This window comes from Narcine bancroftii, chromosome 6 (genome assembly GCF_036971445.1).
Source record: "Narcine bancroftii isolate sNarBan1 chromosome 6, sNarBan1.hap1, whole genome shotgun sequence".
In the NCBI taxonomy this organism is placed as follows: domain Eukaryota; kingdom Metazoa; phylum Chordata; class Chondrichthyes; order Torpediniformes; family Narcinidae; genus Narcine; species Narcine bancroftii.
This window is the reverse complement of record NC_091474.1, coordinates 4,392,522-4,405,046: the sequence shown is the minus strand read 5'-3', so window position 1 is coordinate 4,405,046 and position 12,525 is coordinate 4,392,522. Positions and strand designations below refer to the sequence as shown.

The window sequence follows — 12,525 nt, the reverse complement described above, 5'->3', positions numbered from 1 at the left end:
GAATCAGATTTTGAATAGAGACAGAGAAACACTTAATGGAGGCGCATTTCTAAGGGGTGTTGGTAAATAAGGAAAACCTATTCGCTCTGGATCAAAAAGTCGTGGGGAATGGACTTAAAGTAACCGGCAGAAGAATTAGAGGGAAGATTATAAGAAGCTTTTTAAAATTAGAGAACAGTTTAGGACACGATGCCTGTAAACATTCATATTTAATATGTACCATTCCTTGGAATTGGTAGCATCTTTTTAAGTGGCATAATCTCAATCGACCAAATGACCTCCTTAATCACCATCGTAATGTGATCGTACTAAATGTAAATTTCACAAATAGCAATGAGATGACTGAACAGAGGGCATAAATCTTTTGGTATTTATGATCGAGAAATGTGTGGCACTGTGGAGTTCAGGATTTGGAAAAGAATAGATACTGGGATAACAGTTCAAAGCATAACATTGTTTTATTTTAGCTTTATCTAATTGAATTTTCCATGAGGGAAGCATGATAAGGAACATTTTTATGTCCTTTAACGTCACTCAGAAACGTCAATCTTCTGTTGTGAATCACCCAGGCAGAATTTTTTGCACGAGAGCTGCTTGCATTCTCTGTCATGGAAAGCTCGAACAATGTAGTGTGGTGAGATGCTTCTTTAAGCAATGCTGACTGCTGCAGCCCCAACTTGGGATGGCTGGAAGGTAACTGATAGTTGCTAAGGACTAAGAATATAATTGCCATTCAATTTATCAACATGCCTGTCCTTTCCAAAGATTGGCAGCCATTGCCTCTTTGCTTTACCTCAAACTGCTCAATCCACTTGTGTACCTGCACCACCCCAACCATCCCTCACCAGCCACTACCCATCACCCTCCCAAAACATCATGGCTAGTGTGGTCCCCAATTGCTCCTCTTCACCCAGGGTAGTGCTGATGTGATACCTTCTCCCAATATGCTCTCAATTACTCAGCACACACCCTTGTCCAAATGCAAGGCCTTTCAGGGAACTCTAGAATGTTAGGTAGACATCCATTGTGCAGGATGCATATTTTGCTCAGTTGAAAGTCAGAGAAGCATCAGATCTAGCCTTTACACTCCCCATCACAAATAAGCACTTTGATGAAGGCTTGAATTTTACTGGGATCTGTTGATGACATTTATATAATTTTGATCTCACAATATTAGGTGAGAAATCTAACCCAATTACTTATCTTAATAGAAAAAGTAAATTAAAAAAAAAACTTGAGTTTTGTTGCCTGACAACTTCCAACTTCCACATTCTGAGATTGCATTTGATCGGCTCTAAATGTGATACAAAGCTACCAGCATAGGAAAAGTCTAGTAAAGTCATAAGGCCTTGAAACTATGCATGCCCACATCCAATTTAAATTGGAAGAACACTATTGAGTGTTCATTTATCAACCATGGTAAATAAATTGCCGATTGCATAAGTACTGGAAAATGTTAATAGCTTATTTAAGTAATTGAGAAAAGCTGATGAAAATTCAGAAGCTCGTAGTATGGGACATAAGATACTGCCAAAGTTAAAGTGAAATGAATCTGAAATTAACTAATTAATTGTCAGGATGAATGATGTCATATCATGTCACGAGGTTTTTTTCGGAAGATTGATATCCAAGTGTTTTGAAAAAAAGTGGTTTTGTAGAAAATGGATGCTTTGATTATCATCTTCTGAGGTACAGTAAATTTTGGACTTATTCCTGTGGACCAATTGGCAGAAAATGTGACCTGACTATTTTCCGAAAGGAAGGACAGAGGAACCAGCCTATTGTCATGGATTTAAATAGTTTTAGATAGTATTGTTGTTGCATTTGGATTTCTGGAAAACTTTTTATAAAATCCTACTTCAGATTAATTAGCAGATTAAAGTGCATGGATTTAGAGGTAGTGCCCTGACATGGACTGAGAATGGATTTTTTAAACTGAACATAAAAAGTGGGAATAAATGAATCCTCACATTTGCAGGCTGAGATAAGTGTGAAAAAGCATGGATTGGTGTAGGATTTATATTAATGATTTGGCAGAGGTACAAAATGTTCTATTTCCAAGTTTCTGATAATATAAATAAGATGGAACTGTGAGAACAAAAAAAGTAAAGACTCTTCAAGAGAGAATAGACAAGAATATCCCAGATATAATTTGAAAAAAAAATATCAGGTCATCCCCCTCAATTTACAAAACAGAAAAGCAGAGTGTTAATTAAGTGGTGAGACACTGAATAGTGTTTATATCCAAAGGGGCCTGTGCATATTTGTACACAATCATTTAAGGAGAAAAAGCAAGTGACTGGGATAGCACATGGCATGTCAGCTTTTATTAAACAAGGGGATTGGTTACAAGAATAACAGTTCAGACTGCCTTGGAACATTGTCTACAGTTTTAATGTCCTTACCAAGAGGAATGTAATTGCCTTTCAGGGAGTAAAACAGAAATTTAATGGATTGATTCCAAGGACTGCAGGATAATGGATTGAGTAGGCTGGGGCTACATTCTTTAGTTGAGAAGGATGAGGTAAAATCTCATCAAAACATGCAAAATTCTTCAAGCACTTGAGATGCTACTTGCTGAGAATATGTTTTCCCTGCTTGAAGCATCTAGGACCAAGTGTCACTGCTTTAGAATAAAGATGTACCATTTAGGACAGAAATATCAATTCTTACATTCAAACCTATGGAATTCTCCAACCTGAAGGACAATGGAGGCGAGGAGATTTTGTTCAATCCAGATAGAGGTCGACCGATTTCTGACAATTATGCAAATGAAGGGATGTGCGGAGAGAGGAGGAAAAGGGTGTTGAGGTAGGAGATCAGCCATGATTCTGTTGTACAACAGAGCAGTTTTATAGCTCAGCAACTTACATCTGCTTTTGTTTTGGGTTCACTAAATTTGGGTCAACAGTGAATAGCCGCCACACTGTTCCAAAGAATTACCTGCTGCTTTCAAGTGTCAAAGTGCCTACTCAGTCAGTGTGATCCTCACATCCGAGAAATTCAAATGTGCAGTTTCCATTTTTTCTTTGTACAAGCCAAGCTCCACTGGCATCATGGGTTTCAAAAATTGTACTCCTTGTACAAGAGTTTAGAGAGGATAGCCTACAAGTTCACCAGCCACATCATCCATTCATTGTTGCATGGAAACCACTGCTGTGCAAGTACCTGAGGTCTTTGCAAGGGCTCATCCCTCCCCCCTCCCCCCCCCAATCGTACCTTCCCATACCTGCCATGAGGTGCAACACCTGCACCCACGCCTCCTTCTTCATCATGGTCTGGAGCCCCAAACAGGCCTTTCACGTGAAGCTGTAGCGACTACTCCAGTAGAGCTATTAAATGAATTCACTAGACACAGTGTTGGTCAGCAAAAGCCCTTTATTCAAATTTGCCTCCTCTTTTAAATCCCTTTTTGCCTACACCTGGAACTGGAAGTGACATCACCCCGTGCCTACAACTCACCTGCAGGGCGCATGTCTTAAAGATGACGCGAGCCCCGCACCGTCTTGAAGGTGAGTACTCAACTCCTCAGTGCGCCGTGACCCAGACCGCTGCACCAGCCCCCAGCCAGGTGAGTGAGTGGCAACCAGGCCCGTGGTGCTACTCACGGGTGACAGTTCAGCCCATTTGCTATGCAGCTGCTCGGCCCGCTACAAAGCAACACCACTTGTACATCTAGAGGACTTATTTACTGCATCTGGTGCACCCTTTGTGGCATCCTCTACATCAGAGAGTCCGGTGGCAGACTGGGAGATCACTTCACTCAGCACCTCTGCTCCATTTGCAACCACAGCAACTTCCCAGTGGCCAACCACTTCAATTCTGGTTCACACTCTTGCACTCACATGTCTGTCCATTGCCTTGTGTACTGTCGCACCCTGACCACCTGCAGATTGGAGGATTATTTTCTGGCTGGGCACCCTCCAGCCACATGGCATGAACATTGACCTTACTGCTTTCCATTAAACCTGCTCACCTTTTCTTTCTCCCCCCCCCCCCTTTTCCTGTCCTTCCAGTTCTTTCACCCACCCAGCCCTGCCATCCTCCCTCCCCCTCATTGCTCCCTCCTTTCTCCACCCATCATCTCCAGCCTTGCCACCCCCACCTCCCTCCTCCTACCCTTTTGTTCGGGTGCTTGCCGGCATTTTCTCATACTTTGATGAAGGGTTCAAGCCCAAAGCGTTGCTTCCGTATCTTTGCCTTTGCCACATAAAGGACACAATTTGACCTGCTGAGTCTCTCCGGCACCTTGGGTTTTTAATTCATTGCAGCACGATTCTTTAAAGATAGAAATCGAGTCAGCATTCAGACATGACGAGGGAATGGTTTCAAAGCTGATATTTCAGTGTGATACCCATTTCCGTGAACTTTTCAGGTCATATTTATTCTGTTATGACACACCACCCACATTAAATGTGGCTGTAAATTTCAATTGCACTGAATAACATCATTGGACATGTGCTTGAACTAATTACAAACAGTTCATCTGCAATGAACAGTTCATGACCTCATCCCTCATGTTATCTTGCGCTCTTAGCTGTGTGTTATTTTTTAAAATTCATGCAGAGAGGGCCACAAAAGATGATGTTTCTGTTTCAGGTAATGTTTAAAAATGCATTTAAATTTTAAATTAAAAAAACCTTGCAGAGAATGAGGATAGAATTTCTTCCAAGAGCAGAGTCAAGGTGCATTTTAGATCTTGGAAGGCAAGGCTTCAGGATAGTGCTAAGAAGTAACTGAAGACAGAAGGATGGAAGGTGAAGGGGCATGTTTAGCAAAGCGCTGTTGCAGCACTAGGTGACCAGGGTTCAAATCTGGCACTCTCTGTACATTCTACCCTTGTCTGCATTGGTCTCCTCCCACAGTTCACAGTCCTATCAGGGGTGTAGTTCAATTGGATGTAATTGGGTAGCACTTGTGGTGAAAGCACTATTGCACATATTCAGAGATGTAAATGCCTTTCCTGGTTGACCCTGCTCTCACTGGCTGGCTCATGATTCCTCCCCTTTCTCCCCCATAAAGGTTGTCATGCCACAAGCCGGTCCCCATTTCGAGTCAGTGTGAGCGACCAACGCAGGGAGGCTGTCCATCTCTTGCAAATAAAAGCCTTCAGTTTTGATTACTTCAGTCTTTGAACAATTGATTATGAATCGCATGGGCTCGTGGGCTGAAAGGCCTGTTCTAGTGCTGTGTTTCTAAATTTAAAAAAAAATGAAAGTGGAAGCACTTGTCGTAGAGATAAATAATATTGCTCGGTTATCGACTATCATGCCTTGCAGGATAATATAGATTGGTTATCGACTCTAATGGCTGGCATGTTGCACAGGACCATGAGGGAGTAAAAAACAGTAATGGTGGAATAAAGGCTGAACACCTAAGAGTGTTGACTTTATTTGACATCAGGATTCGACAGTACTGAGTGTAACTAATCGCAGACCTGCTTCCTACCACTAACTCCCACACCCCCCCTCAACTATCCCCGTCCCCGTCTTTTTAACGCTGTAAGGAATGGAACCTGGTGGCTCAGTTCATAACATTATCCTCCTATCTGGCCACAACTTCAGACTCTGTCTGTATCATAAGTAAAGCCAGAAAGATTGCAACATGGGGAAATATTGAAAAATAATACTAAATCTCACTTGAACAGCAGTAAAACTGCTGTGCTCAATAGTTTATGGATATAACAATGAGCTTCTCAATGACTGGTCAATTATGTGCTATTTAATTGTAATTAGGCCGGTAGCAGATGCATGGAAGCGTGACCATTAGTTGGAGGTGGATGCAGTGTGGGAGAGAGGATGCTGGAGAGAACTCCCAGAAAGCACAGGGCCGTAATATGAGCAAGTTGCTTCCAACAGGGGTTCCTTTAACATACGATCTATGTAAGTAGATGGTTCTAACTTTTCGAAATAAAAGAAGAATAAGTGCTGCGTTTTCTATGGACGCATCATCAAGCTCGGTGATGCGTTTGGCAATCTGAAGTTGTCAGCTGCCCTCTTTGAACTCCGTAATTACGAGCACATACTTGGGACCCATGATGTTGTAGAGGCTGAGTTCTCTCCTTAACAAAAAATAAGATACTGCAAATCTGAAGTTCTAAGCCAAGGGTCAACATTTTATTTGCTAAAGTTGTTCACTTAACTTGTTAATGCTTTGAATTAAAAAAAAAAGATGCCTTGAAGATATGATGAGATGAGTTGAGGCAGAAAGAGTCACCCACCCATGGAATACAGAGTTGTCACGTGATATTGATAAAATTTTATGAAAACAGAGCAAATCCTTTATGTAAAAAGAATCTGAAAAATGTTTGATAATCATTAAAAGTTACTCAATAAAAATCAAAACCAAACCCCCTCTCATTTCCCTATTTAATTGTATTAGAAAATACAGGTGCATTATGATTTTATTGTGCAGAACAGATATTGGTTGTCCTGGACACAAGAAAGTGCCGGCCTTACGTCACTAGCAATATTGCTGATTCAGAAAGTTGCTGGTTCAAGTCTCAGCCCAGAATTATTCAGCCTAGACCGACTCAGTCCATCTTGAAGAAATGCAGTATTTTAAAGAGGTGGTCATCAAATTTTCTGATGTGTTGGCACGAAGGGTCTTTCTGATCTGATGTCAAAGGACCACATAGCTCAAAAGTATGTGAAATGCACTCTTTCAACTCTTTTGGAGTACATTTTCTGATCTCCATGACACTGTTGAGTATGCTGCCCCAATTTTTTATTCACTGATTTCAATGCCCTTTTCTATTCCAGCTTGGCTGAGCTTCCCTCTCCAATATAACAGGTCTCAACAGTGCACACACTCGAGGATAAAACTGTATTTATCTGGTTAACTAGGGAAGTACCATTGACCTGCATCAGCACCCTTTTACAACCATTCCAGAAAATTCTGAATTTATAAAGTAATCCATGCGGAAATATTGACAGAATTACTGGAATATCACTGCAGCAGGAAGCAATGGGCAGCTACTGCCCACAGGATTTGTCCAGGATTCTGTCCAATTCCACAATTAACCCTAATTTCAAATAAGTCACTGATGTGGCACACACTTAGCTCACTAATTGGGAGCAGAGGATCAGAAAATCAACTTATTAGCACAGAGCAACATTTTAAGGATTTCCTGTTTAATTAATGAAGACACAGATGAGTCATCATGGGGAATCCACTATCAAATTATGTTAGTTTCCACCCTCTTGGAATTTACAATTTGCTGTTCACAGATACCTCAAAAATACCAAGTACTGGCAAGCCAAGCCTGGAATTGTAATCTCTGTTGGTAATGAGAATTTGAGATGTAACATTTTGGTAAGAGGTTAATTAAGACAAATACTTATGCAAACAACATCTAATGATGCAAAGGCTTCAGGATGATTTCCATTTCAGCTTTTCTTTTCATTCATTTGAAGTATGTGGTTATCAGTTAGAAGGCCAACTTCAATTTCACTTCTACCTCAAGGTGTGGGAGCTTACTCCTTGAAATATGGCAATCCATCCAAATGATGCCACTCCCATGATGTAGTTGGGAGTGAGTTCCTGATGTTTCTTTGGGCCTTGTGTCTTTTTCTTCTCCATGATGGAGCAAGAGTTCGCAGTTGTTAAACAAACTTTGGCAAGGTGTGCCTGACTTTCCAACTACACAATAACAGTCACCTGTCATGCCCCAAATGAGTTAATATCCCATCACCTTCATCATTAGTACATATAGACAAGTATTGGAGTCATTATTTTCTTCTTTTAACCACAGTGGCTAGCACAATGGTTTTATAGCACCAGCGACCAGGGTTCGAATCTGATGCTGTCTACAAGGAGTTCATACATTCTCCCTTCGTCTGCATAGGTTTTCCCCAGGTGTCCCAGTTTCTTCCCACCCTTTGAAACATAACAGGTTTGTTGGTCATTTGGGTGTAATTGGGCACATGGGCTTATGGGCTGGAAGGGCCTGCTGACATGCTGTATATCTAAATTTAAAAAAAATGAAATGACAGCTTCGAGTTATCAGGTACTTATTGAATCAAAGGGAAAGGATAAAATAGCTCCACTCATAACTCCAAGGACTGTGAAAGGATTCTGAAATCTGAGATGATTTTGAATCTCAGATATTTCCTGCTACAGCAATTGTCCTTTCATCAATAAGAGAATCAGCACAAGGGTCGATTGATTCCTGAATTCTCGGAGTTTGGCTTCTCTAGCATGGAAAGCTGCATATGAGGTCACTTGAAGGAGAACTAATGAAAGAGGGTAATACTGTGATCATAGGAACCCTCAGCGCATCAATTGCACCAGCGAACATGCTTAGATGCTTGAATAGATAGTTGCTCACTTCTGTTTTGGATGTCATGTAGTCTAAACATCACCAAATAAGTGTACTATGGGAATGAGAGATGGTAAGTGCTGAGTAAAACAAACAGAAATAAAGTGAACATCAGAAGCTTCACTGGGCAAATGTTAGGAAAGAAATTATAATGATCCAATGGTTTCAGATGTGAGGACCAAATAGTAAGATTAAGATCTGCCTGGAATTAGGGACAAACTCATTGGTAAATTGATGCTTTCATCTAATCCAGTTTAAGGCCGTGTGCAGGTGGCATGAAAATCATTCCTGATATCCTTCTAGTGGCAAATATTGGCTTGAACTTTCTCAGAGACTCCAGTTAGCCTTCATCCTAACCACCTTAAGCAGCAGTAATTGAATTTGTTTATGCCACATACTTTGGGCATGAGTCAAACTTTTTGCTGAATTATATCATCTGATCTTTCTCAAGATACAAAGTGGAAACATGTCTACACTTTTCTCCTTTTGCAGTACATGATCCATAGTTCTACATCCTAGAGTTTCAAGGGCTCATCAGGTTTAAGTTTATTATCATCTGACTGAGTATTAACAAAACAGTGTTTCTCCAGACCACAATGCACATTCATACACACAATCTTCTTCTTTGGCTTGGCTTCGCGGACGAAGATTTATGGAGGGGGTAAAAAGTCCACGTCAGCTGCAGGCTCGTTTGTGGCTGACCAGTCCGATGCGGGACAGGCAGACACGATTGCAGCGGTTGCAAGGGAAAATTGGTTGGTTGGGGTTGGGTGTTGGGTTTTTCCTCCTTTGCCTTTTTGTCATTTCTCACAAATAACATAATTAATCACATACATACATACATAAAATATAATATAAAGTAAATATGTATAAATATTCTGGAATAATTTACTCCATATTCAAGAAACCCAAGGTTACAGGATTCACTTCATATGTCTCCCAGCCACTGAGTCTTGTGTACTAATTTTGATGCTTCTGTACCTCCTACCTGATAGTAATTGAGCAAAGATATTGTGTCATGGATGGTAGGAATCCTCAATTGTTCCTTCATTTCTTAACTTCCTCTTCAATGTTGTGAGAGATCCTGTTATCACCAACCCATTGAGCAATGCATCAGAGATTTCAACTATCCACTAGGTGCTAAAAGTTCTTCCTCCAATCTCTCCATCTTCCACCCTTGTCCTTAAAACTATGCTGGATGTTTATTGACACCTCTAACCTCCAAGACAGAGGTGGACAACCTTTTTTTAAAAAAAACTTCACATTCCACCTTATGCATTCCTTCTGTGATTAGAAAGGGATTGTTTAAGGTGGTATGTGAGTGGAAAGTATAAGGTTTGAAAACCACTGTTCGAATCATCCCTCATTGACTCGTGATGTGCACAGTTTCATCACTCCAAAGGACGGTCCAATGACAATTTTTCTCAAACAAAATATCGCAGTAACAATAGGGTCGAGAGCAGTGATTCTCAACCTTTCCTTCCCACCCACATACTACCTTAAGCAATCCCTTACTAATCACAGAATCGTGTTATATGGGGAGCTCTCCACTGGCCACTGTGACAGAGGTGCACCAAAGAAAAGGTACAAGGACTGCCTAAAGAAATCTCTTGGTGCCTGCCCCATTGACCACCGCCAGTGGGCTGATCTCGCCTCAAACCGTGCATCTTGGCGCCTCACAGTTCGGCGGGCAGCAACCACCTTTGAAGAAGACCGCAGAGCCCACCTCACTGACCAAAGGCAAAGGAGGAAAAACCCAACACCCAACCCCAACCCACCAATTTTCCCCTGCAACCGTGTCTGCCTGTCCCGCAACGGACTTGTCAGCCACAAACGAGCCTGCAGCTGACGTGGACATTTACCCCCTCCATAAATCTTCGTCCGCGAAGCCAAGCCAAAGAAGAATCACAGACCACTTATAGCATAGGAAATTGTTAAGGGGGAATATGAGTTTTTTTTTAAAAAAAAGGTTTAAAAAACTTTGGTTCCCTTTACCTTCTATGGATGCTGTATTTCTCCAGCACATTTGTGTATTGCACGTGACTCCAGCTAGCCATAGGTTTATTTTGTTTAACTCTATCGGTGTCTCTCCATTTCAGAACACTTTAGATCAGAGGGTTAGGGGTTAGTTGTATTTGCTACTACAGGTTGCATTTAGCACTGCCAAATGATAATTAACTTTCACCCATTCTAATCACAATCGAACTATCAAATCTCACAATACAAGCTTCTGATGTCAAAAATATCAAGTTAAATAGCTCACCTCTCGATCAAGTCCAGCAGCTACAGTAACAATATCTCCGTTCTCACTGTTGATGGTGAACATATCTGAAGGGTTCACTGGTAACTGAGACAAAATCTGATATTTCACCATACCATTTGCTGTTGACGGGTCATCAGCATCGTTGGCAGTAACTGTCATGACATAAGAACCTAGCAATAAACAGCACACCAAGGATGTTAAACAACAAGTTTAGCTTTCATCTGATAATGATAAAGCTATGCCAATTTTCTTCTAGTGAAAAATGTTATTGAGCTTCCAACTCAAGATCACTGAATAAAAACTCCAGTGATCTCATCTATATATGAGAGATATATAACAAAACTCATTAATTTTGAGATTCTTTCGTACTGCAAAGGACAGCTGGACAGTTTAAAGTTGGACAAAAAAATCCTCTCTCTCAATGTGCTGCAAAAAATCATGGAAAAGAGAAAGGAGTGAATAACATTTTTCGAATGTTCCCGATCTGCAGACAAACCGAAAAGATCACCCAATTGATAAATTATGCAAAGTTCACTTGATGTGCAGTGATTTTTTTTCATGCTCTGGCAATCGAAAGCTTGATGCTGCTTATCCATGTTTTAGCTCGTGACACTATCTGAGGGCAAGATAATCCTTTATTCTCCCCAGACATACTAAAAAAATTCTCAAGGAGCTTCCACCATTGAACTAGGGAGAGTGAATATTAAACATTCAGGTTAAAAGCTGAGCCCCAACATTTAAAGCCATTGCATTCTTTTCAAATGCAAACAGCATTCTTTGATTTCACGTATTTAGATGTCAGGTATTAGTGGCCACTGGTTCATTTGTACTAAAGCATCTTCATGTACACAGGCTCAAGTTAAAGATCCCACTATTGAGCCATCAATTACCCAAGGCTGTTTCTAGGCTTAGCTGAGATGGTGGTTCAATAGTGGGCTAGATTTGAAAAAAAGCTAAGTCTCTTAAAATTGTACATGGGCCACTTCAGCTTTCTCTACCGATACACCTTAACCTGTCGGTCTCCATTACTGTGTGAAGGTTGGCCAAGATAGAGGTAAGGAAGGAATGAGTGGAAATATGTACAAGACCAACACGTTTTCAATAGAGGCCTTGAAGAGCACCACATTTCATCTTTTATATACGTCTGTGGGAACACAGATTCTAATTTGGATGAATTAATTCACTGAACTAGGTAGGAGGTACAATACTCCATCCAAGATTTTTCTTGTTTTTATTATTGATTCTGAATACATTAGTCTCGCAAAATCATATCAATGAAAAATTAAAACAAGTCAATGGAATGATACAATACAGCAAAGACAATTGCAAATAATTGCAGTATTTACATTTTCCGATACAATAATTACAATAAGTTATTTGGTCCATGAACTCCCTTACATGCAATGCTGCAATATTAAAAGTTGATGTCAAGAGTTCAAGTAGGGTTTCAAAATTTCTACTGTGAACAACTTTAACCTTGTGACTTCATATAAATGAGCCCAAAAGTACAACTATAGGCCATGAAGTCTTCATTTTATAACCTTTAAATCACTATTTAATTATGAAACCAATTCAAGTTCATAAAATTGGCTTTCTACTCAAATCACTGAGGCCAAAAATTTAAACCTTTTAATTTCATATGAATTTTAAGTACCAAGTTGCACTGTGCATTAGTCCATGTTATTATTTTCTCTGGAGGGTAGGTCACAGACACTAAAACATTTTTCACATTTTGAGAAACAGAAAACCATGATGATTAACTGTTAAAAAAGATATTGGTTAGCAATGTATTCATTGCACATGAAGTAACTGTTCAACTTTGTCCACAGGGAGGAAAAATCTAGTGTTGCCCTGAAAATATCTTTCCTCGGGGCTTCACTGATTCTCCTTTCCTTTAATTATGTGGTCCCAACCTTGTTGTGCAGAATAGTGACGTTTGTTT

General features: G+C 40.3%; 1 protein-coding gene and 1 long non-coding RNA gene across 4 annotated transcripts in view; one reads left to right on the top strand and one right to left on the bottom strand.

Annotated features, from left to right (window-relative positions):
* LOC138735617 (cadherin-4-like) overlaps positions 1-12,525 on the bottom strand; it is a 564,345-nt gene that overhangs the window by 64,587 nt on the left and 487,233 nt on the right. For all 3 annotated transcript variants that reach the window (XM_069883687.1, XM_069883689.1, XM_069883688.1), the window contains one exon: positions 10,584-10,753. In XM_069883687.1, the coding sequence (XP_069739788.1) occupies positions 10,584-10,753 (170 nt within the window). The remainder of the gene's footprint in view (positions 1-10,583; positions 10,754-12,525) is intronic.
* On the top strand, positions 610-6,269 carry LOC138735619 (uncharacterized). Its single transcript, XR_011339824.1, has 3 exons — positions 610-693; positions 3,436-3,512; positions 5,023-6,269. It is a non-coding gene; the product is annotated as an uncharacterized lncRNA (long non-coding RNA).